The sequence below is a fragment of the Arvicola amphibius genome, chromosome 14 (genome assembly GCF_903992535.2).
Source record: "Arvicola amphibius chromosome 14, mArvAmp1.2, whole genome shotgun sequence".
Taxonomy (NCBI): domain Eukaryota; kingdom Metazoa; phylum Chordata; class Mammalia; order Rodentia; family Cricetidae; genus Arvicola; species Arvicola amphibius.
Window position 1 is genome coordinate 5,576,562 of NC_052060.1, and position 24,243 is coordinate 5,600,804.

General features: G+C 48.5%; 1 protein-coding gene across 1 annotated transcript; it reads right to left on the reverse strand.

Annotated features, from left to right (window-relative positions):
* Window positions 1-8,891: 8,891 nt before the first annotated feature.
* Window positions 8,892-19,031, reverse strand: Riiad1 (regulatory subunit of type II PKA R-subunit domain containing 1). The gene is made up of 5 exons (XM_038311634.1): window positions 18,901-19,031; window positions 18,257-18,333; window positions 10,870-10,916; window positions 9,741-9,867; window positions 8,892-9,006 (listed from the first exon to the last, which is right to left on the reverse strand). Exons 1-4 carry the CDS (start codon window positions 18,985-18,987, stop codon window positions 9,797-9,799), a joined length of 282 nt encoding a protein of 93 aa, XP_038167562.1. The 5' UTR covers window positions 18,988-19,031; the 3' UTR covers window positions 8,892-9,006; window positions 9,741-9,796.
* Between the last annotated feature and the right edge of the window lie 5,212 nt (window positions 19,032-24,243).

Genomic DNA, 24,243 nt, shown 5'->3' on the forward strand with positions numbered 1-24,243 from the left:
CTGGATTCTGGTATTTTCTAGGAAACGTTCTACTTCAAAAATCTGAAAATGGGGAACCGGAGAGATGGCTCAGGGATTTAAAAACACTTGCTGCTCTCACAGAGGAGCTGAGTTCAGTTCCCAGCAACCACACAGTGCCTCACAGCCATCTGTAATTTCAGTCCCATGAGACCTCACACAAAAATAGAACATTTTTTTCCAGACAGGGTTTCTTTGTGTAGTCTTGGCTGTCCTAGAACTTGCTCTGTAGATCAGGCTGGACTCGAACTCACAGAGATCCACCTGCCCCTGTCTCCCTAGTGCTGGGATTAAAGGCGTGCACCACCAGTGGTGCACATAAGAAGTTCCAGGACAGTCAGAACTACACGGAGAAACCCTGTCTCAAAAACAAACTAGGGGCTGGAGAGATGGCTCAGTGGTTAAGAGCACTGGCTGCTCTTCCAGAGGTCCTGAGTTCAATTCCCAGCAACCACATGGTGGCTCACAACCATCTATAATGAGATCTGGCCCCCTCTCTGGCATCCGGGCGTACATGGAAGCAGAATGTTGTATACATAATAAATAAATCTTTAAAAAAACAAATTTTAGAAAGAAATATAAAGTATTTTCATTCCCCACTCCTACCGGATTCCTCCTCTGCTAGACTTCATTCTAGAATGGAATTCTCCTGGTTTCATAGCAATGCCCACAAGAGGGCAGTAGAAACCAGAGCATGAAGACAGGGTGTCCTGGTTTCTAGCTGCTGCTCTCCTTCCACCCCAGAACAGCAAGACTGAGTTCCTTGAGGGAAGCGTGTACCCAAGACTGCATCAGGCATATATAATGAGTCCTGGTCCTCCGTGAACGCATCATCACAGGGATGACGAATAAACTCAGGGGGAAATCAACCCTGAGGAAGTACTTCTTGCTGCAAATCCAAGTGAGAGCTATGGCCGACTTGGGTGTATGAGACCAGCACAGAAATCTCTCTAGGTCCCTAGGTGACAGAGCTGGGATGCCTGGGCCCCGAATCAGCTCTCTGTCACTGTCAGATCCGGTCTTAACAGAACTTTCAGAAGCTCCTAATTCTGTAAGTAAAATAGAGCTGGGGAGATGAAAATAGCAAGCCTCTAGAAGATCCAAGTCTCCCGTTCCAAGAGCCTGCTCTAAATGCTGGCGGGCTTGGCAGAGACTCCTTATCCTGGCTAGTTTTACATCAGCTCGACACTAGAGGCATGTGGGAAGAGAAAATGCCCCACCAGACGACCTGCAGGTAAGGCTGAGGTGCTTTTCTTGGTAGAGGATGAATATGAGAGGGTCCAGCTCTCTGTGGATGGTGCCAGGCCTGAGCTGGGGGTCCTGGACTGTAGAAGAAAGAGGCTGAGCAAGCCACGTGCAGCAGGCAAACAGCTTTCCTCCGTGGCCTCTGCCATGGGCTCCCACCCTGACTTCCCTTGGTGACAGACTGTGATTGGGACGTGTAAGCTAAGACGTGTGATTGGGGGACTCTGTTCCCCAAGCTGCCTTTGGTCAGAATGTTTTATTGCAGTAACAGGAAGTGAACTAAAATACCCTAAATCCTGCCTCCACTCTGGGGTTCAGAGAGTGCAAGCGTGCGACCCAACCTTCAGTTCATGTAGCTGGGTTTTGACACAACTTAATCTCATGTTAGCTTGTGGGTCAAAAGGGGAAGATATTTCCAGAAAGCCACCTACACGGGCCGTGTGGCACCCTCTCCCCACACCCTCATCCTGCAGTGGCTGCCAAGCCCACTGTAGACTTCGGCCTTCCCCTCTGATGCTCTTCATATTAATTCCTCCCGTGACCCAACCACAAATCCATGCAGACCTGAGCTAAGTTCATCCCTCCATTCTGATCGATGCCCCCATTGCTTCCCTTCTGTATTTATGAATCAATCATTGCTTCTCCCAGTAAGCAACCCTGGAAGTCTCTATACTACACACTTTCCCTTGCATCCAACCTCCAATCTAATCGCACGCCCTTGCATCCAACCTCCAATCTAATCGCACGCCCGGTCTCCTCCTCCTAGTCCTGGGACTCATCTGTTGCGCCACTGTGTAGACTAAGGTGCACCCTGTAGCCCAGTCCTCCATCTGTAAGATGTGTCCGACACTGCTGAGAGGCTGGCCATGGAGGGCTGAGCAGACGCCGCAGGGCTGCCATCCCTGGAACTCACAGGTTTGTGTCACAGACATGAATAATTGGATAGTAGCGGTGAGAAGCACTGGGAAGGAAATACAGCAGGCGGAGTGACGAGTGCTGAGCGAGATGCTTTTGTCTGAACATTTATGAAAGTGTCTTGCTTGCATGTACGGACACCCCATGTATGGTGGTTTGAATGACAATGGCCCCCATAGGCCCACAGGGAGTGGCACTATCAGGAGGTATGGGCTTGTTGGAGGAAGTGTGTCACTGAGGGTGGGCTTGAGGTTTCAGAAGCTCAAGACAGGCCCAGTGTTGCGTTCTTCCCCCTGCCTTTGGATCTGGATCTGGAACTCTCGGCTCCCTCTCCAGCATTATGTCTGCCTGCCCACTGCCATGCTTCCCACCCTGACAATCATGAACTAAACCTCTGAAACTGTAAGCCAGCCCCAATTAAATGTCTTCCTTTCTAAGCATTGCCGTGGTCACTGTGTCCTTTCTAAGCATTGCCGTGGTCACCATATCTCTTCACAGCACTAGAAACTCCTAAGATACCATGTGTTTAGTGCCTTAGGAGGCCAGAAGAGGGCACCAGATCCCCTGGAACTGGAGTTACAGAGGGTTTGTGAGCCACCACGTGGGTGCTGGGAACAGACAAAACTTGGGTATTCTGCAAGAAGAGCAAGACCTCCCAATCACCGAGCCCTCTTTGTGGCCCCCTGGTTTGGACTGAGACTGGTCTCATACAGATCTGAAGAGGACCTTGAACCTTGAACACCTAATCCTCATACCTTCACCTCCCAAGTGATATGTAGATTTTTTTAATTATTTAAAAATATCTGAGGGGGCTGGAGAGATGGCTCAGTGGTTAAGAGCATTGCCTGCTCTTCCAGAGGTCCTGAGTCCAATTCCCGGCAACCACATGGTGGCTCACAACCATCTGAAATGAGGTCTGGTGCCCTCTTCTGGCCTGCAGACATACACATAGAATATTGTATACATAATAAATAAATATTTTTAAAAAATATCTGAGGGAGACTACTTTAGTTGGATTTCAAGGAAAGGGCCATCCAAACCTGACAAGCAACAATCTAGGGCTCTGTTGCTGCCTAAATACTCATTCTGGTGGCAGCAAGATTCCAGGATGGTGACAACCCAGTTTGGCCTTCCTGGCTCTCCACTCCACCAGCCGCAGCCGTCCGCCTGTGCTTCCAAGAAGGCCCCCCAGACTCCAGTGCATTCCTGCATTTCTGGCAAGGTGGACAGAGCCAGATTCAGGGCCATGTGACCCTTCAGGAATTTAACAGAGACCAGATCAGGAGATCTGTGAAACCCAGCCAGGGCAGAAGGTGTGTTGGTCTCACATTGCTTTCCAGAAAGGGGAAATGTTGGCAGTTCTTTCATCCCTCCACCTCTGCCCCTACAGTACCGGAAACTCCAGAGACGCTGGTCCTGAACCAGTACCAGACAGCTGTGTGAGAAAGCAAGCCTTGCGTGCAGAAGCTGCCCTCAGCGAGCTTTATCTGCTCCTCACGGCACAGCATCCTGGACCCCAGGTGTGGGGAAGAGAAGTGGGCAGAGTCCCAGACTCCCAGCCGGCGTGTTGGTGCCTTTGAGGAAGGAGCCGATGAGGGCAGCTGCCGCAGAGTGAGGAGAAGCGGGAAGGCTGATGTCTGCAAGGTAGACAGGGACAAGGTTCTGGAAGTTTTGTGGCCCCAGGCCAGCCATTTAAGTCCATGGGACACTAATAAGGCCCTGGGCAGGGGCCAGAGAGATGGCCCAGTTGTTAAAAGCCCTTGTTGCTCTTCCAGAGGACCCAGCTTCTGTTCTCAACACCCACATCAGCTAACTCACAGCCACTTGTAACTCCAGTTCCAGGGGATTTGACGCCTCTGGCCTCTTCATAATTTAAAATAATTTTTCAAAGAGAGGCCTTAGACAAGAGATTGGCACATTCAGATGAGGGTTCTTAAGATGGACTCAGTGGTAGAGTGCCTGGCTAGCACACTCAAAAGGCCATGGGTTTGATCCTCTGCACCAAAGACAAAATGGCTATTAAAGTTCCTCTCCCCGATCCTCCAGCTCTTCCCTAGAAAATGAGTCACAGAGTACAGGGGCTCCCTACCTCTTTCTGCCTCCTGATCTGTTAAATTCCTGAAGGGTCACATGACCCTGAATCTGGCTCTGTCCACCTTGCCAGAAATGCAGGAATGCTTTGGAGTCCGGGGGTCTTCTTGGAAGCACAGGTGATGGCTGCGGTTGGTGGAGTGGAGAGCCAGGAAGGCCAAACTGGGTACCTGTCACCATCCTGGGATCTTGCTGCCACCAGAATTACTGAGTAAAATAATCCCCCCGCATTGAAGCCATTGTAGAGACTTTCTAGGGGTGAAACTAAGCACATTCTCCATGGGTCCACTGTAGACTGAGGAAGAAGTGGCTGCCACGGTGGCTCCTGTCTCCTTCCCCCCAGGTCTTGTCTTGTCCTCATTCCCCTTATTTTCTTTTAAATTTATTTATTTATTATGTATACAACGTCATGTCTGTGTATATGCCTGCAGGCCAGAAGAGGGCACCAGACCTCATTACAGATGGCTGTGAGCCACCATGTGGTTGCTGGGAATTGAACTCAGGACCTCTGGAAGCGCAGGCAGTGTTCTTAACCACTGAGCCATCTCTCTAGACCTCCCCTTATTTTCTATTCCATACCATGTAAACACATCTATCTCTGGGGTCTTACAATCTAAAATTCTTTGCTAGCTCTCCATCTCAAAGATAAGCATCTAACCTTTGCCTTTTTAGTAAAGGCTTTTGCTTTTGTGGTTTGTCTTCTCTCTAGCATCTCTTCCCATTGCTCCCTTCCCTACCAAGATGTCACCAAGGCCTGGGGGGGTCTTCTGATTTTTCCTCCCTTTACCCTGACCCTTGTTTTTTCATATGTTCTTATAATGCCTGCTTGGCTCCAAGCATTACATTCAGGCCCAAGTCAGAAAGAAAAGCAAGTGCTGCATCTACTGTACCAGCCCCACAAGAGCTTTCCAAGAACCTCTCAGCATCCCACAGGCCCATGGGGATCCTAGCTGCAAGGGAGGCTGGGAAATTAGGATATGTCATGGCAATGACAATGTCAATCATGTCCTGTCAACAGACAATGGTAATGGCTACTGGCTTATATCCCATATGATCAAATACTTGAGGCTTTGCTAGCTACGGCCCTCAACAAATCTGCAGTCATCAGCGAGGTTTGTAATCTGAGCTGAGTGTAGTGGCACATACCTGTAATCCTAACAAAAGGAGGTAGAGACAGAAAGAGCGGGAGTCTGAGGTCAACCTTGCCAGCATAGCAAATGTGAGGCCAGCCTGGGCTACATGAAACCCTGTCTCAAAAAAACAAAAACAACAACAAAGAAAAAGGTGCAGTTGTGGTAGCTACACACCTTTAATCCCAGCACTCGGGAGATGAAGGAAGGCCAGCTGGTCTACAAAGTGAGTTCCAGGTGGTGGCTAGAAACATTGAGCAGGTGATAAGCAGGCTCTGTCCCTGCCTCATGTTCAGCAGGATGAAAGCAATAGTACTTGAATTCCCACTGCTCTACAAATCTGCCTGGAAAACTCTTTCTTGCCCATCCCATGCCAGTTTCCACAAGGCCTCTCCTTCCTCCTATAACGCCTGCCTACTTCTGCTGTAGGCAGATACACCTGCCTTTACAGAGTGTCCGATGTGCTGAACCGTGAGGGCTCATCCAGCTACATCACATTTAGTCTCTCCACATGGATTAGAACTCAGTGAATGCCTGTTCTTTCTCAGTCCCTGCTGAGAGCCAGACCTGGTTCCCACCCTGCTGGAGTTTTCAGACTGAAGACTAAGATGTTCAGCCAGGCAGTGATGGTGCACATCTTTAATTCCCAGCACTAGAGAGGCAGATGGATCTCTGAATTCAAGGTCTGCCTGGTCTACAGAGTGAATTCCAGGACAATTGGTGCTAAAGAAAGAAACACTGTCTCAAAAAAAAAAAAAAAAAAAAAAAAAAAACAACCCAAAAAAAACCCAAACAAACAAACAAAAAGAGGTGTTCAAGTAAACTTTTGGGGGTAAAGACTATCATTTCCCCAGGCCATTAACAGCCTTAGAGCAGGAGAGCCTCTTGTCCCAAGGACTAGCACAGCATCAGCACAGAGAAACCATACCACCAAGTGCTGAACTCCTGTTTTCCTTGGGAAGGCTTTGAAATGCAGTTTAAGTGTATGCACTTGAAGAGGGATGCAAGGACAGGGGCTGGCGGGCAACAGGACAGGAAGGAAATATAATGCACGCTGTGCTAGCTGATCTTGGTTATGGACTTGACTCTATTAGGGATCAACTAATTCCATGAGGGCACCCCATGAGGGATTTTTCTGATGGTGGAAGACCCCACCCTAAATCTGGATTACACCTTCTGCTGTCACCCACATAAAGGGCCACAGAAGAAGGAAGCTTTTGCTTTGTGCCTGCTTGTTCTCACCCTCTCGGTGACTTCATCTACCCGACTGCTGAGGCGTTCCTTTGCTAGAGTTAGAGCCTACTCCTTCAGGATTCCAAGTAGACAGCATTGCTGGACCACCAGCCCACAGCCTGCAAGCCTCTGTAAGAAATCTCCTTTTAATGTATAGAGATGAATTCATTCTATCTGTTCTGCTCCTTTAGAGACCCCTGACTAGCCAATTTAAAAGTCACATAAACAGGGTGGTTAAGAGCAGCGGCTGCTCTTCCAGAGGACCTGGGTTCAATTCCCAGCACCCACATGGCAGCTCCCAACTGTCTGTAACTCCAGTTCCAGGGGATCTGACCCCTTCTTCGGGCATACTCAAGTACCAGGCACACATGTGATACACAGGCATACATGCAGGCAAAACACTTATCCACATAAAATAAAAGTAAGACTTTAAAAATGTATTAAATAAAAAACAATAAAGGAGACATTGTCCTCATTTCTATCAGGGATCCCCCCGACTGTGCCAGCATTATAGCAGACATTCAAGGACATCAGAATCACCATGCTCCCCCATCTTTCCACTTTCTCCTCACTGGGATGGGCCCAGGAACATCTAATATGTATGTTTTCTGACCAACGTTTGCTTTGTCTGTTTTTAAGATTTGCTTTTATTATTGTGTTATGTGGGGGGAAGGGAGTATGTGCACATGAATGGAAGTGCGCACAGAGATCAGAGGTGTCAGATCGCCCTGACGCTGGGGTTACAGGCAGTTGTAAGATGCCCGATAAGGGAGCTGGGAATTAAACTCAGGTCCTCGGGACGAGCAGTATGTGCTCGTAACCACGGAGCCACCTCCACAGCTTTGTTTGTTGTTTGTTTGTTTGTTTGTTTGTTTGAGATGGGACCACATGCAATAGTCTGCGCTGGCCTGGAATTCATAGCAATTATCATGCTCCATCATTCTGAGTGCCGAGATTATAGAGGCGAGCAGCCACACCAGACAGCACATGTGAGGGCCAGAGGACAGCTTCCGGTGCGAGCCGCCACACCAGATGGCACACGTGACACACATGAAGGTCAGAGAACAGCTTCCAGTGTGAGCCGCCACACCAGATGGCACACGTGACACACGTGAGGGCCAGAGGACAGCTTCCGGTGCGAGCCGCCACACCAGACGGCGCACATGACACACGTGAGGGCCAGAGGACAGCCTCTGGTGCTGTTCTTGAGCCACTGCCCACTGTTACTTATTTCACTTTGTTTTTGTTTTTGAAACAGGGTCTTTCATTGGCCTGGGACCCATCTACGGGGCCAGGCTTGCTCACCCAGGAACCCACAGCCTCTGCCTCCCCAGTTCTGAAATCACAAACACACACCACCACATCTGGACTTTTTGTTTAATGTGGGCTCTGGGGCTTGAACTCAGTTCCTCCACCTTAGAAAGCAAGCATTTTGCTTTCTCCCCAGGCCCCTTTTTTTTACTTCCTAAGCAAGGACAGCTCTGTCCATGCCAGAGATGCTGAAGTCTAATTCTGAAGCACAGAAGGAGCTCCTCTAACACCAGAACAGCAAGCAACAAATGCCCACAGGCGCAGCACCTCCAGAGCCATGGCTGAGGCAGGAGAATCATGGAAAATTCGAGGACAGCCTGGGCTACAGACTGGGACCCTACTTAAAACAAAAAGGAATCAACCTCCTGAGGGTTCCAGTTCATAATTTATGTGGTTTCTGGGTCTTCCTGTTCTGACACCCTTTTAAACCACTGCAAGTGAAGACAGCTAGGAGCAAGGGAATACAAATAACACTCAGCCTGTGTTTCTGTTGCCATGGTGATGTTGACACGTGAAACTCACGTGAGCTCCTTTATACAGCGAAGCCGGCTGATTGCAGAGGCCAAAGACTGGGGTCACAAACCTGAAAGGTATACAACACACACACACAGAGACACGGGGTGGGGGCTAACTGCGCAAAGGGCTTCATGCCACCACCTGAACTATCTTGCTGCCTCTTAGCCAGATATCAAATAGATGACCAGCTTGTTCCTAGAGCTCCCAAGAACCAAGTCCTCCCCCTCCCCAGAGGCCTGTCAGGTGTATGTTTTACAATATTCATAGCCCCTCTTGAGTTCTCACCGGCTGTCCTTCTGGCTGGAGCGGCAACAGTCCCTGCCACTCCCAACCCCAGGCCACCTCAGGGAGAAAAGGAGAAAGGCAAGAACAGCAGGCCCCATGCACAGCACCCTCCTTCACCTCCTCCAGCCAAATAAATGTAAGAGAGAGAGCAGGTGGGTCTGGATTTAATGAGCTGCTCTGAAAACCTCTCTGAGAGGAAGAGGCCCACACAGCTTGGAGACCCAGACTGATGGCAACAGGGCTCTCAGGCCTCCAGATGACCCTGCAAAACAGAAGTGGTTACACTAGATTAGGATTGCGGCCTTTCCCACCTCACAGTAAGAAAAAAACAGCTGGGCGGTGGTGGCGCACGCCTTTAATACCAGCGCTCAAGAGGCAGAAGCAGGCAGATATCTGTGAGTTCAAGACTAGCCTGGTCTACAGAAGCGAGTTCCAGGACAGGTTCCAAAGTTACAGAGAGAAACCCTGTCTTGGAAAGCAAAAACAAACAAACAAAAACAAAAAAAAAAAAAGAAAGAAAAAGAAAGCACACACGCAAAACAACAACACTACTCCAAATATCTCCAGCTTTCAGGATGGTTTCAGGAATTATCCTGCTTGTGAGGGGCGGAAATAAAACATGAGATGCTCTGTCATGTTGTATAAATAGGAGGGAAGAAAGTAGGAGGAGGGAAGCTGCTCCCAACCTGAGCTGGGGAAAGGCCTCCATGCCGACTCCCTCCATCCCCCACCCCCCAGGACGCGTCCCACACCCACCCTCTCAATCTGCCACACTAGATCCTGCCGCTGACACAGAGACACTCTGGGCCTCGGGTCCCAGCCTCTAATCCCCCTAAACTGTCAGGGAAATGGCGCGCCCGCCCCACACTGCTCTGCTCTGCAGTTTCCCCGGCTTTCATTCCTTCACACCTAGACCCATAGCCCGCGTTGCTTGTCACAAGAATGAGGCTAACACCCACCCGAGGCTGGATTCACAAGAATGAGGCTAACACCCACCCGAGGCTGGATTCCTTCTGGCTTCTCCCAGCCGCTGAGCATTGTGGCTTTGCTAATTAGGCTCCTCTCTTCTCTTTAATTAGCTGCATGTGAATCTTGTTGGGAAGTCTTGGATCTGTGAAATAGTCTGGGACGAAAATCAGAAGGAAATCATCTTTACTGAGGGGAAAGCCTGGGCAACAGCTTCCTCTACTGACAAGTCGGAGGCTCTGTCCTAACCGCACTCAGCGCTGGTCCCCACTTCACAACACCATCTCGGCGCTCACCGCCAGGCCCTGGCAGCCGCCTTGATGAATGCCAGGAAAGCAACCCAGGCAAGGCTCATGCAGGTTGCCCAGTCTGAGCTCTTGGCCCACTTGATGCTCAGGGAGCCACCAAGGGCTCAGGATTCTGAGTGCTCTGATCTGGGTCCATCTTAGAACCCAAATGAACACCAAGTATTATTCTGATCTCTACTCGGCTTGCCAGTTCCTATCTCTGAAATAACAGACCTCTAGGAACACTCTCCTAGGAGAGCCGGGCTCACAGCGTGACGGCAGAAGAGGGTTCTTACGCCAGGAAGAATGTGAGTCATAGCTCTGCTGTGGCAGCGAAAGCGAGCTGAGAGCGCGGTGGGCTCCCAGGGTTAACCGCACCCAAGACACCCGCCCAGCTCCCACTCCACACAGTTTGACCCGAAGCCATCTCGGCAGCCGAGTCCATTAAAAACCACCTGGGGAGCCTTCAAAACCTTGGCTGCTGGGCCCCGCCCCAGACTAATTAAATAAAAATCTCTAGAGGCAGGGCCTGAGCATCAGTATTTTTCAAATGCTCCCCGGCGGTGCTAATGTGCAACCTGGGTCAGGCGCCACTGTAAGATCCCCCGCAGACTAGGGTTGCCCCGCTCTCCTTTCGGAATCTCAAAACTCGTAATCCTCCCCAAGAGAAGTCCTGCCTCGGTGCCACTCTGGCCTCATTTTGAGGAAAAGTCAGGGGAAAGAAAGGGACTTCAAAGAACAGCTCCTGTTTGGATGACATCAAGTGATGAAGAACCCAGGCCCCACAGAAAGCCCTGGGCTTGCCCAACTCTAAATCCCCAATTCTGCTTCTTGCTCAGGCACGTGTGACACCCCGGTGCCTCTGTACTCACGCGCAGCAAATTCAAGGATGTTGTCTGGTCTTTTCAGAAACATTTCTCTGAAAAACAGGAAAAAATAAAAGGAAGGCGGGTAAGAGGGGTCTGTGGGTGTGGCCACTGCCCCATCTGGCTCTTTAGGAAGCAGATTAATGACAGGCCTGCCCATTCTAGAAGTCATCAATAAGTCAGAGGATCTTCAACAAAAAACAAAAAACAAAAACAAAACAAACAAACAAACAGAGGGTCTAAGGTAAGGGACAAAATCATGGAGTGGCTGGGCGTGGTGACCATGACCATGCCATTATCTGGGCACTCAAGGGACTTAGGCAGGCAGATCCCTGTGAGTACCAGGCCAGCTTGGCCTACATAGTTGAGTTCCAGGCCAACCATCAAGCACCAATAAACCTAGGCCGTTATCCTGCCACAGAGGAGCTGTGCAGCAGCCAGCAGGCCTCGTCACCTGACTCTCTTACAAACACTGGACCAAACATGGCAAAAAAGAGTATCTTCCAGGTCCTCAAGGAACTCACGCTGAACGGACAGAAACGTGACCCTGGAATGGCCTGAGGAATTTTACCATGGCTTTCCCAAGGCCAGGAGACAACAAACAAAGCTAAAAAAAAAAAAAAAATATTTAACAACTGCTACACAGCAGACAGACATGAAAACGATATCACCAGGATTCTGGAAGTGTCTGAAAGTCCAGAAAGTTCTAGGTTTTGTAAAACATTTACTAATACTATATTGCTTTACAACGTCCCTGTAAAACGGCAATTATGTCTCCATTTCCCATGTAAGAAAGCAAGCCTCAAAAAGGTTAATCATTTAATCATAGCCGGGCAGCAGTGACGCCCGCCTTTAATCCCAGCACTCGGGAGACTGAGACAGGAGGATCTCTGTAAACTGAAGGCCAGCCTGGTCTACAGAGCGAATTCCAGACCAGCCAAGGCTGTTTGAGAGACCCTGATGTGGGACGTCTTTCAGTATATGTGTTGCTTTTATTGGTTGATTAGTAAAGCTGTTTCAGCCAATGGCTTAGCAGAGTAAAGCCAGACAGGAAATTCGAACGGAGATAGAAAGAGTAGGTGGAATTGAGGAGATGCCACGTAGCCGCCAAAGGAGAAAGAGGTACGAACACTACCAACAAGCCACAAGCCTCATGGTAAAATATAAACTACTAGAAATGGGTTAACTTATAGCCAAGCCATTGATCAAACAATTATATTTAACATTTCATAGCGGCTGTGAGAACTAGCCAGTGAAACGAGAGAGAAACTGATGGGGGGGACCAGCAGGACAGAGAAAACTTCCAGCCACAAGACCCTGTCTTGAAAACAAACTAACAACAAACCAAACAAGGTTAATCATTTGCCCAAGTTCATACAGACAGTAAACAAAGGAGAGGCCAGGTCTTGGGCGCCCAAGGCCAGTGCTCCCTCCTTGTTTGCTTTGCCTCAGGCTGTGGTGGCCGCCACCTCCAGTTCCAGGTGCTCTCTGGCCAAAGTCCAAGGTCCAATAATTTTGCTTCCGTCCTCCTTCAGTTCAATTAGACGATTACTGAGTGTAAATTACATGTGACTACAATTTATGAGAATGATTTTAAAGTAAGAAACAATCGCAGCTAGGGAGATGGGCTAAACCTCTGAAACTGAAGAACACTTGCTGCCCAAGCAAGAGGCCCTGAACCCAGAGCCCCGGCACCCGTGTCGAAAGCGGGGCCCTGACCCGGTGTCTGTAACCCCAGCACTGAGGGAGCTGGAAGCCAGGGGATCACCCGAGCTCTCCAGCCATCAATCAGCCTCACGCCAGATTCAGGGAGACCCTGTGAATAGAGCATTCGGCCTCCACATGCTTGTACATGGCACACATACACATCACACACCACACACACAAACATACCACACACACACCACACAAACACACACACGCCACACACATACATACCACATACACACACACCATTCACCAACACACACAAACACATACCCATATACCACATAAACACACATAAATACCACACACAAATGCACACACCACACACAAACACACACACACACTCACACACCACACACTCACACAACACACAAACACACATACCACATACACACACACCATACACAAACACACACACCACACACACACAAATACCACACACAAACGCACACAACACACACAAGCACACACATACTCACACACCACACACATATACAATACACACACAACACACAAACACACACACATACCACACACATATACAACACACACACAACACACAAACACACACACATACCACACACACACACACACCATACACAAACACACACACACACACACACACACACACGCATGTACTCAGGTGAGTGAAAAATACAGGCCTGCCTGGAAGACCTGACAAACAAAAGGTAAGTTTCCTAAAAGGCCAAGGAGCCTCAAGTGGTTGCTAAAAGACTATTAAACAGTGCTTTGGAAGAATGGTGTGGTGGTTTGAATAAAAATGGCTCCCATAGGCCCATAGGGAGTGGCACTATTAGCAGGTGTGGCCTTGAGGTTTTAGAAGCTCTAGCAAGGCCGAGTGAGTCTCAGTCTCTTCCCACCGCCTGCAGATCCAGATGTAGGACTCTCAGCTTCTTCCCTAGCACCATGTCTGTCTGCATGCTGTCATGCTTCCTGTCATGATAATGGACCGAACCTCTGAAACTGTAAGCCATCCCCAGTTAAATGTTTTCCTTTATAAGAGTTGCCATGGTCGCCAGGTGGTGGTGGCATATGCCTTTAATTCCAGCGCTTGGGAGGCAGAGGGAGGTGGATCTCTTTGAGTTCGAGGCCAGCCTGGTTGGTCTACAGAGTGAATTCCAGGACAAGCTCCCAAAAAGCTACAGAAAGAAACTCTGTCTTGAGAAAAGCAAAAAACAAAACAAAAAACCAAACAAAACAAAACAAAAAACCCCACCGAAGTTGCCATGGTCATAGTGTCTCTTCATAATAATGAAAAACCCTTAGACAAGAACATTCCTAGTTCAGGGAAACAGCAAGAACCAAGGCCAGAGATGCACACAGCACTGCGTCCTGTGAGTGCCCTGAGGTTAGCAGCTGGGTTGTATCTACTGCTGCATCCCCATTCCTTTTCACAATGCCAGGCAACCCACTGCTCAGCGTAAGGAAGGACGTGTGCTGTGCAGGAGAAATGAAGGACTCGTGATGAGGTGATGGGCAGGGTGGTGGGGCATGCGCTCAGCGCGAGGCAGGGGTTGCCTGGCACTGGGAAAAGGGAAAGGGAAAGGGAAAGGGAATAACAGTATGTGTTGGACTCACACAGTCACAGAATGGAGACAGATCGAGTAGAAGGAGGCGGGCACAGAGTGGCAAGGATTCGAGAATGCCATGTATGGAAAGACCAAAGGGCAATGGATTTGTGCCGTTAGAAGCCAGCAGCATAACTCAGGCCACCGCCTGGGAGACTGAGGCCAGCCCGGCCTGTGCTGTGAGACTGTGTGACGTCATCATAGTAATAAGTAACGGGTCCCTTGGTTCTGAGGTCCTGGTGAAGTTCAGTTTCCCCACCCAGGGTGCCATGTGTACGGCAGAGTTGATCCAACCTGAGATCTGTCATTTGTCTGCATATAACAAGAGGTTGTTTAAAAAAAAAAAGGCAATGTTGGAAGCCAGTGAAGATTTTTCCAGACAAGGAACAACAGACTAGAGCTGTAGCTTGGGAAGACGTGTCTGCCTATACACGTGTGGACGCTGCATCTCCAGTCCTAAGTCTGAGGTTTCTGGGCGCCTAACCTGAGTGCGGCTATACTTCCAGCTTCTCGGGTATTCAGTGCACTGTGTTTCTGAGGCCTAGGGGCTAACTGGCCACAAACCACAGAATCCAGAAAGCCCAAGCAGGACAGTCCTCCCTGTGGGAGGAGTTCACAACTTCATAGGGCTTAGATATCAGGAGCAGAGACCCCAGTGTAGCTGGAAATAGTCTCCATCCCACTGGTCCTCCGGACTGGTTTTCCTCCATCCACCTGTTCCCGAAGTCTCTTGTGAAAAAACCACTCTGAGGCTTATTATCAGTTACAATTGCTTAGCCAACGTCTTAGGCTTCTTACTGGCTAGCTCTAACTATTAAATTAGCCCACTTCTATTAATCTGTATATCGCCACGAGGCTGTGACTTACTGGTGTGGTGTGCTACTTACTCCTTTGGCAGCTACATGTCGTCTCCTCGACTCCACCTACTCTTTCTATCTCTGTTTGAATTTCCCACCTGGTATTACTCTGCTAAGCCATTGGCAGAAACAGCTTTATTCATCAACCAATAAAAGCAACACACATTAACAGCATACAGAAGGACATCCCACATCACTCCAGGGCAGAACTGACCAGGCTGCCTTATCCAGCCCTTCCTCCATCCTCTTCACACAGGACTGGGTTAAAGCTTCCAGAACAAAGCTGGACTGGTTCTGGCTCACTCTGGTACTGCTCAAGTAAGTAAGCAGCAGGCAAATAAAAATACTTTAAATGCCACACCCCAGAGAGAAGCCCAGAGAGGGGGCCCACAGCACGGCAAAGGGGCTGGCTGGGCTGCTTGGCCTTCGGAGGAAGGAAAGAAGGAAGATGAAGCTTTCGGGGCTGCAGGGACATTGCAGCAGCTGGACCCAGATTCCAGCTCTTCCTGAAAACTTCCTGGACGAACAGAGACACAGGGCCATCCAGCACCTCATGTCCCCATTCACTACCCAGTGTGCTAACCCCGTGCTGTGGATGCTGGTGTAGGTAAAAGGCAGCGTCCTCAATGTCCCCAGCCAGGACTGCAAGCTCCCAGCGTCTGAGCCAGGCAATTCCTTATTTTCCTTTAGAATAAAAATGCAAGTATGAGTCATCTGCACTGGCAGATGACTCAGATAGATAGATAGATGGATAGATGGATGGATGGATAGATAGATAGATAGATAGATGATATATATATATATATATATATAAATAGAAATACAGATAGATATACAGATTTTTTAAAAGACAGATTCTAAGCATGTAGACATGGCTGATCTGGAACTCACAATGTAGACCAAATGGGCCTTGAACTCACAGAGATGTGCTTTCTCTGCCTTCTAAGTGCTGGGATAAAAAGTGTGCATTAGCACACCTGACTTGCACCATAATATTAGCTGCCCTGGCCACAATGAATCTGCTCTTCAGAGACAAGGTCTCAGTGTCCACCAACTCCTTTCCTATCTGTTGTGTGGGACTCCAAAGCTCCTTAGAGAAATGGCCAAAAATATGAAGACTAGTGAGATCCAAGGAAAAGTAAAGGGGGCTTGGAGAACCTGGTGGTTTCTGGGGCTTGAACCAGGGCTTCAGGCCTGGCTAAGTGAGTGTTCTGCTGTGGGGGTCCCATGTGCACCCAAGCATGCAGCACCATGTGGTGGAAAGAGCCAGGGGCTGGAACACTTGGCTCTTTGGTCGGAAGCTTGAGAAGTACACTTCCCATCTCTGAGCTTAACTTGTCTCATTTGCAAAATGGAAACAATAATGTAAACTGTCTTTTATTTCATTTTCAGACTCATTTTTATTTTGTGTGTGTGTGTGTGGTTTTTTTTTTTTTGCATTTTTGTAGATGTACTACATGCATGCCCGATGCCTGTGGCACCCCGAAGTTGTCAGATCCCCTAGAACTGGAGTTACAGGCCGCTAGCCACCATGTGGGTACCGGGAACTGAACCGAGGTCCTCTGTAAGAGCAGCAGGTGGACTTAACTGAGTCATATCTCCTGCCCCCATTAGATGGCTTTAAAAAAATAATAATGGGCTGGGCATGATGGCACACCTTTAATCCCAGCATTCGGGAGGCAGACGCAGGCGGATCTCTGTGAATTTGAGGCCAGCCTGGTCTACAGAGTGACAGCCATGTCACATGTAATCCAGGACAGCCAGGACTACAAAATTAAGCTCTGTCGTGATTTTTCTTTTATAGAGTTGCTACGGGGGGGGGGGTTAAGAGGGGGGGTGAGCAAATGTTACCAAGACACCATCACGGTATGGGTACTGTGGAGACACACAAGGTACCACCAGCTTCGAACACTGGGCTAATAACATAAATCAGAGACTAACGACACCGTCACAACAGTTTGACGGCTGCTGACGTAGGGAAACAGCAGAGTCTAGAAATGGACACCAGGGTTATTTCAACCGCGCTGCCCTGGCGGTGGCAAACAGAACTTGAGCTGGCACTCTGGTCTCCATCCGTGTTGCGTTTCTCCAGTTCTTTTCCTGTTACCCCATTAGGAGATTTTTTTCAAGACAGAGTCTCACTATGTAGCCCTGGCTGGAACTCTCTCTGTAGACCAGGCTGGCCTTGAACTCACAGAGACCCAAGTGACTCTGCCTCCCATGTGCTGTAGCTAAAGGTGTGCGCTGTATCCAGTGTCTCAGGTCCAGTGCCTCCATCACTTGGCCATTCTGGTTCTGAGATTTTACTATTCTGATGGAGTGCACTGAAGAAACATGCCCTAGGACACACTGGGAAATGAGGGTTCTATTTGTTTCTGTTAATTTTTAGCTTTTTTAAAGGGACTAGCCTTGAATTCATGAATCCTCCTGCCTCCACCTCCCAAATGCTGGGACCACAAGATTACCACCAAATTAGGGAAACAGTATTCTTTTGCCTCAGTATTTTTTCTTTTCTCTTTTCTTTCTTTCTTTCTTTTTTTTTTTTTTTTTTTTTTTTTTGAAATAGGGTCTCACTAATGCAGTACAGGTTAGTCTTGAACTTGTGATCCTCCTGCCTCAGCCCCTGTCATTTTTCTCCAGTGTTCTCAGGGGTAGGCAGGGGCCAAGAGTCTGTACAGTTGGAACACTCTTCCTGCTGTTTCCCGATGCCACATTCCCCCTCCTAGTGTCATGAAGTAAACATTAATGTTTATCTTTATAGTTGGAGTGAACGAACATTAGTGTTTTAAAGAATGTAAAGAAAAATCACAAGTGTCAGAGTTATAAAAGGTCGAATCCTAGGACTTTTCTAACTTACAAGGTCCAAACCAAGCCAAACTGGTGTGTTTGTGTAGTTCCAACACCTGGGAGGGTGCAGGCAGGAGGACCATCACAAATTCAAGGCTAGCCTATGCTACATAAGGAGTTTGGGTTCAAGACCACCATTGGTTATATGAGACTGTTTTAAAAGGGGTGGAGGAGAACAGTTTTGCTGGGTTTTTTTGTTTGTTTGTTTTGTTTTGTTTTCCTGAGTCTCACCATGCAACTCAGGCTGGCCTCGAACTGAAGCTTCTCCCCGAGGGCGACTGATAGAATGTCTGAAGGAAGAAGAGAGCGCGCATATTCATCTGTCCTCTATTCCTGGCGAGATCCGGGAAAACCCTCACTAGCCCGCTCAGGCCAACCTGTCAATCCGCCTACCTGAAGAAGCCGCTAATGAGCAGCGACACCTCTTTGTGGGACCTCAAGTACTTTTCATTTGCGATGCGAGTCTGGATCTGAGGAGCAACAACCAAGAGTCAAAGATCTGGGGAGAGAGATCCAGGTTTCAAGCCTCGAAAGAGGTGCGAAGGGGGGACAAGCCAGGTCTTTTCCTGGAGTGTTTGAAAGCCGAAGCAGTTTTCAGATTTTCCTTTGAGGCAGCCGCATTTCTTTTCTCTAAAGGCAGAGAGTTTCAGAGTGCCTGCGCTGTTCTGGAATGTGGTGAAGCTGGCCTTGAACTCCTGATTCTCTGCCTCTACCCGCAGTGCTGGTGTATGTGGTGGGGGGTGGGGTGGAGGTGGTAGAGAGCATTGGGACCCAGAGGTTGGTGCAGGCTAGGCCAGCAAGCTAGCTCCCACCAACTGAGCTACACTTCCTGTCATTTCTCTACTTGGCCAGGCAGGACCCTACTTGGTTCTTCTTGCGCTTTCAAATACCTGGCGGATTGGGCTCAGGGACGCTCCATAGTCCTCTGGAGTTTATCTCCAGGAACAGACCCTGCTCTGCTCTCCCGGGGTTCTCCTTCGAGGGACCTCTGTCCTGAGGAGCTTCACTTTGATCAAAACAGGTATTAGGGGACGCACCTTGAAATCTCGCAACTGCTCCAATTGCTCTGGGCTCAGTGATCCCGGATCCGGCCCCACCTCTGAGCGTCGGGGTAACGTCTCCATCTAGCTGCAGTAGGTTGTCTAGGCGACGGGCCGCGGAGAAACGAAGCCCCGCCCCGCTGTCAGCCCCGCCTCTGACCCCGCCCCTCTATAAATCCTGTCCTTTCCTGGCTGTGAAGACAGAATCCTATTCTACTGACTGAAGCAAGGTGGAGCACTCTTCAGCTGAATGAACTTGGATTTGGAGTCCCCAAGGGATCAGTTTTCACAGACTTAAAGACTGATTTCTGAGTTGAATTGTATCTGAAATGCGCCTTTCTTCTTGACCCCACTCGACTTCAAATAGTGCATTTACTTAGCTAGAACAAACCACAGAAAAGGTTCCTAGCAGTCTTTCAGAATCCAGCCCCCAGCTTGGGCAGACTGTGCTTGCATAGAAAAATCTAGGCTTCTTCCCTTCCTACTGGCCCAGAAGCCAAGCATCCCATCTGTTCCGTAGACAGACACTAGATATTGGAAGTCTGGTTTTCTAAAATATAAAAGCACTCCAGAGCGTGGTAGGAGCCAATCTCTGCAAAGACAAGAACGTTTTCAAACTCAGAATGCTGGATCTGGCCAGCGCTCTGGCAGAATTTCCCTTTTTGTCATGACTTTCTCAGGTAGATCAATTTTCTCTTCACCTTAGGCTCCTCATAAATTGTAAATTATTTCTCTCTTGACTGAATAAGGGAAGGGAAAGGGAATGAACTGGTTGCAAGATTTGCTCTTCTAGTATCTAATTAAGAAGGTTAAGTGAAACATAGAACCTCAGCTCTCAAAATAGCTGCCTGACAACATACACACACATACAGACCACACACACACACACACACACACACACACACAATGTGCACACCAGTTTCCCCTGCTCACAGAGATGGCACCCAGCAGAGACCTTCTGAGAGGCAGGAGACAGAATCGCAGAAGAGTTTGGGACTTGCGAACACTGCTCCCCAGAGCAAAGATATAGCATGAGAAACAAGCTGAATGTCTGACCATGGAGGGCTCTCCCTGCGATCTGCTCACCTCTACGTTTCTGAGAGAACAGCAGATGCAGGTGAGCCAGTCAGTGGCTGTAAGCGGCTTCCTAGGAGCCCATCTGGGTTAGCAGTCATTTGAGTTGTTTATCCGTTTATTTTGTTTTATTTTATTTTATTTTTTTTTTAGGAGAGAGAGTTAAAGGCCAGAGGGAGATAAGCTGCCATCTGTCAGCAGTGATGTTTTCCCAGCAAGAGCAGAGGTTACCCAAGGGTGATAGTTTCTATAAGCTGAGGCCGACTTCCTCCTATCCCGCAGAGGGAGCGGTCACAGTGAAATCCGCAGACTTGTAGGTAGTGTGGCTGTCACAGCCTCTCAGTTCTTGAATGTTTGAGATGTGGCTGTGCTAGATAAGCCAGACATTTAAAATACACTTTGGATCTTGAAGGCTTTATGGGAGAAAATAATATAAACTATCTCAATAACTTTACATGTACCGCATGTCGAAATAGTATTTTGAATAAAGTAGGTTAAATAAGCTGTCTTTGTGTATGTGTAGTGTTGTGCACATGTGTGTGAAGCCAAGTGGTCATTGTCTACTGTTAATCACTCACCATCTTCCTTTCACTGAACTTCCAGCTCACTGGCTGGCCAGGCCACCCACGACAGCCCAGAGAAGCAGGAATACACATTCCCTGACCAGTGAGGGGACTCGGACTCAACAATGCACCCGACATTTTATGTGGGTGCTAAGGACTTGGACTCGGGCCCTCATACTTGTGTAGCAAGTACTCTACCTCTGAGCCACCTCCCTAGCCCCATAAAATGATTTAAAAACAAGATGGGGTCTCACTGTAGCCCTGGCTGGCCTGGAACTCACCACGTAGACCAGGCTGGTCATAAACTCAGAGAGTTGCCTATATCTGCTTCCCAAATCCTGGGATTAAAGGCATAAACCACCTCTCCTAGCTCCTTTATCTATCTATCTATCTATCTATCTATCTATCTATCTATCTATCTATTTAATTTTTATTTATTTATTTATTTTCCTTTTGCTTTTTCAAGGCAGGGTTTCTCTGTATAGTTCCAGCTACCTTGGAACTCACTATGTAGACCAGGCTGGTCTTGAACTCAGAGATCTGCCTGCCTCTTGGAACTCACTATGTAGACCAGGCTGGTCTTGAACTCAGAGATCTGCCTGCCTCTGCCTCCCAAGTACTGGGATTAAAGGTGTGCGCCACCACTGCCTATTTATTTATTTATTTATTTATTTATTTATTTATTTATTTTCTGGTTTTTCTTTCTTTTTTTTTAAATATTTATTTATTTACTTATTATGTATACAGTATTCTGCCTGTGTGCATGCCTACAGGCCAGAAGAGGGCACCAGACCCCATTACAGATGGCTGTGAGCCACCATGTGGTTGCTGGGAATTGAGCTCAGGATCTTTGGAAGAGCAGGCGATGCTCTTAACCTCTGAGCCATCTCTCCAGCCCCCTATTTTCTGGTTTTTCAAGACAGGGTTTCTCTTTAGCTTTTTGGAGCCTGTCCTGGAATTCGCTCTGTAGCCAGGCTGGCCTCAGACTCACAGAGATCTGCTTGCCTCTGCCTCCTAAGTGCTGGGATTAAAAGCATATACCACCACTGCCCGGCAATAAAATTATTTTTACATGTAGTTTCCCAAAATGGATGCAATCTTGGGAAATGGAGGCTGGAAGATCAGGAGTTCACCCTGGGCTACATAGCAAGGTTCGGGCTGGTTTGTGATACAGAAGACCCTGTCTCAAATAAATAGATAATTCGTAAAAAGTCAGTAGGTGAGCCAGACATGGTGGTGCACACCTTTAATCCCAGCACTCCAGAGGCAGAGGCAAGATGGTCTCTGTGAGTTTGAGACTAGCTGGTCTGTGTAGAGAGTTCCAGGATAGCCAGGGCTACATAGAGAAAATCTGTCTCAAATCAATAAACAAACAGGTTGGCAATGTGATCAATGCTTAAAACACTTGCCACACAAACCTAAAGTCCTGCATTTGATTCCCCAGAACTTACATAAAGGTGGGATAGAGGCTCCACCCTTAAAAGCAGTTCTTTGCTCTTCACACATGCATTGTAATATGTGTGCATGTGTGTGCACCCACGAATACAAATACAAATTGATAATGTAATTAAAAAATTTTTTTTTCGAGACAGGGTTTCTCTGTGGCTTTGGAGCCTGTCCTGGAACTAGCTCTGTAGACCAGGCTGGTCTCGAACTCACAGAGATCCACCTGCCTCTGCCTCCCAAGTGCTGGGATTAAAGGTGTGCGCCACTATCACCGGGCTTATTTAAAAATGTTTAAAGGAGGAAAGGGGACTCCACAAAGTTGTCTTCTGACCTCTGCATGCAAGCCATGACACACACACCTCAATAATCAAATAATACAACAATAACATATAAATAAGCAGTAAATAAATTTTTAAAATTAGCAGCTTTCTTGGGAGTAGTTGAGATAGGATCTCTCGGTGTAACTCTGGCTGTCATGTAGCTTGCTATATAGACCAGGCTGGCCTTGATCTCACAAAGATCTGCCTGCCTCTGACCCCCAGTGTGGGATTATAGGCGTGTGACACCACTTTTGCCCCCATTTAAAAATTATTTTTATGTATATAGATGTTTTACTTGCATATGTGTTTGGGTACCATGTGCATGCATTGCTGCAGAGGCTAGAAGAGGGTATCAGACGGCCTGGAACTGGAGCTACAGACGGCTGTTAGTCATGATATAGGTGACGGGAACCGAACCTGGGGCTACAGACGGCTGTCAGTCATGATATAGGTGACGGGAACCGAACCTGGGGCTACAGACGGCTGTCAGTCATGATATAGGTGACGGGAACCGAACCTGGGGCTACAGACGGCTGTCAGTCATGATATAGGTGACGGGAACCGAACCTGGGGCTACAGACGGCTGTCAGTCATGATATAGGTGACGGGAACCGAACCTGGGGCTACAGACGGCTGTCAGTCATGATATAGGTGACGGGAACCGAACCTGGGGCTACAGACAGTTGTCAGTCATGATATAGGTGACGAAAATTGAACCTGGGGCCTCGGAAAGAGCAGCCAGTGACCATCTCTCCAGCACCTTAAAGGCAGTAATCTTCTCATACATGGCAGCTTAGCTTTGACTGAGGAGGAGGAGGAAAGAGCAAGCTTGCCAATAGTGGGCAGAGAAAATCCTCTGGGGGAATTAAGGCCTACAGCCTCGTTTGCTCAAAGAGACGCTCCTGGGGACGAGTTCCTGAGTCGTGGGGCTCCCTCTTTAGTCTTTACCTCACAGAGCTCCCATCCCCCAAGACTGAAAGAACTTCAGAGATGGTGCCCACAGCCACTCAGCTTGGGGAGTCTGGTTGACAGTACCAATCTAGACTGGACACCGAGCAAAGGACTGAGACCCTTTGCCATCTGCAGCCGTCTCCCGGTTACTGCTTGGGAGGAGGAGCCAGAAGGGTTCATTGAAATTCATTTTTGTGGATGTTTAATATTTCAATTAAGATGATTAGGCCCAAGCCTGAATGAGCAGCAGGGAGGCAGACCTGCTGAGAAGACAGAGTAATGAGATCAGTGGGCCCATCCACAGGCTCCTCCATGTTCGCAGGGCGTGATCTGTTTAACGTCTCCACAAATGCCAAGATCGGATTAGAAAGGCAAGAAGGGAGAAGTGGGGGTGGGGCCGGTGAATGGAAAGTTACTGTGGAGAGAGAGCTTCCCACATCCTGGTCGCCTGGCACTGCCATGGCATCTCCTGGGCACTCAGCATAGAGTCCCCACTACATCACTCTCTTGTTTCATTTTAGGGCACCCTGGTGGGAGGACCTGCACATCCGTATGGTGAAGTGTAATTAAGTCTCCACACAGACATTCACTCAAACACACACACCTGCCAGAATGTCGTAGCTTCAGGCCACAGAATCCTAGGTTAAAGGAGGTGGACATGGTAGGTCACCAGGGATTGGGGGAGCAGGAGGAAGCACTAAGTCTCATGCAGTGCTTCAGGGGCACAGAGGGAAAGACAGACAGACAGACCAGGTTCACATCACCGCATTCCCACATGGAATTCTGGGTGTGGGACCCACCCTACCCAGGCCGGAGTCTCAGTTGGACGCGTTTCCAGCTGTGTGACTTTGGGCAAGTTATTTAACCTCTCTGTGCCTTGGTGTCTTCATCCATATCATACAGGGCAGTGTGTTAACAAGTTAGGAACTCTCACACGTTTGGAACAATGCCTAAGACATGGTTCTGCTATTTCAGATCCAGAAGAA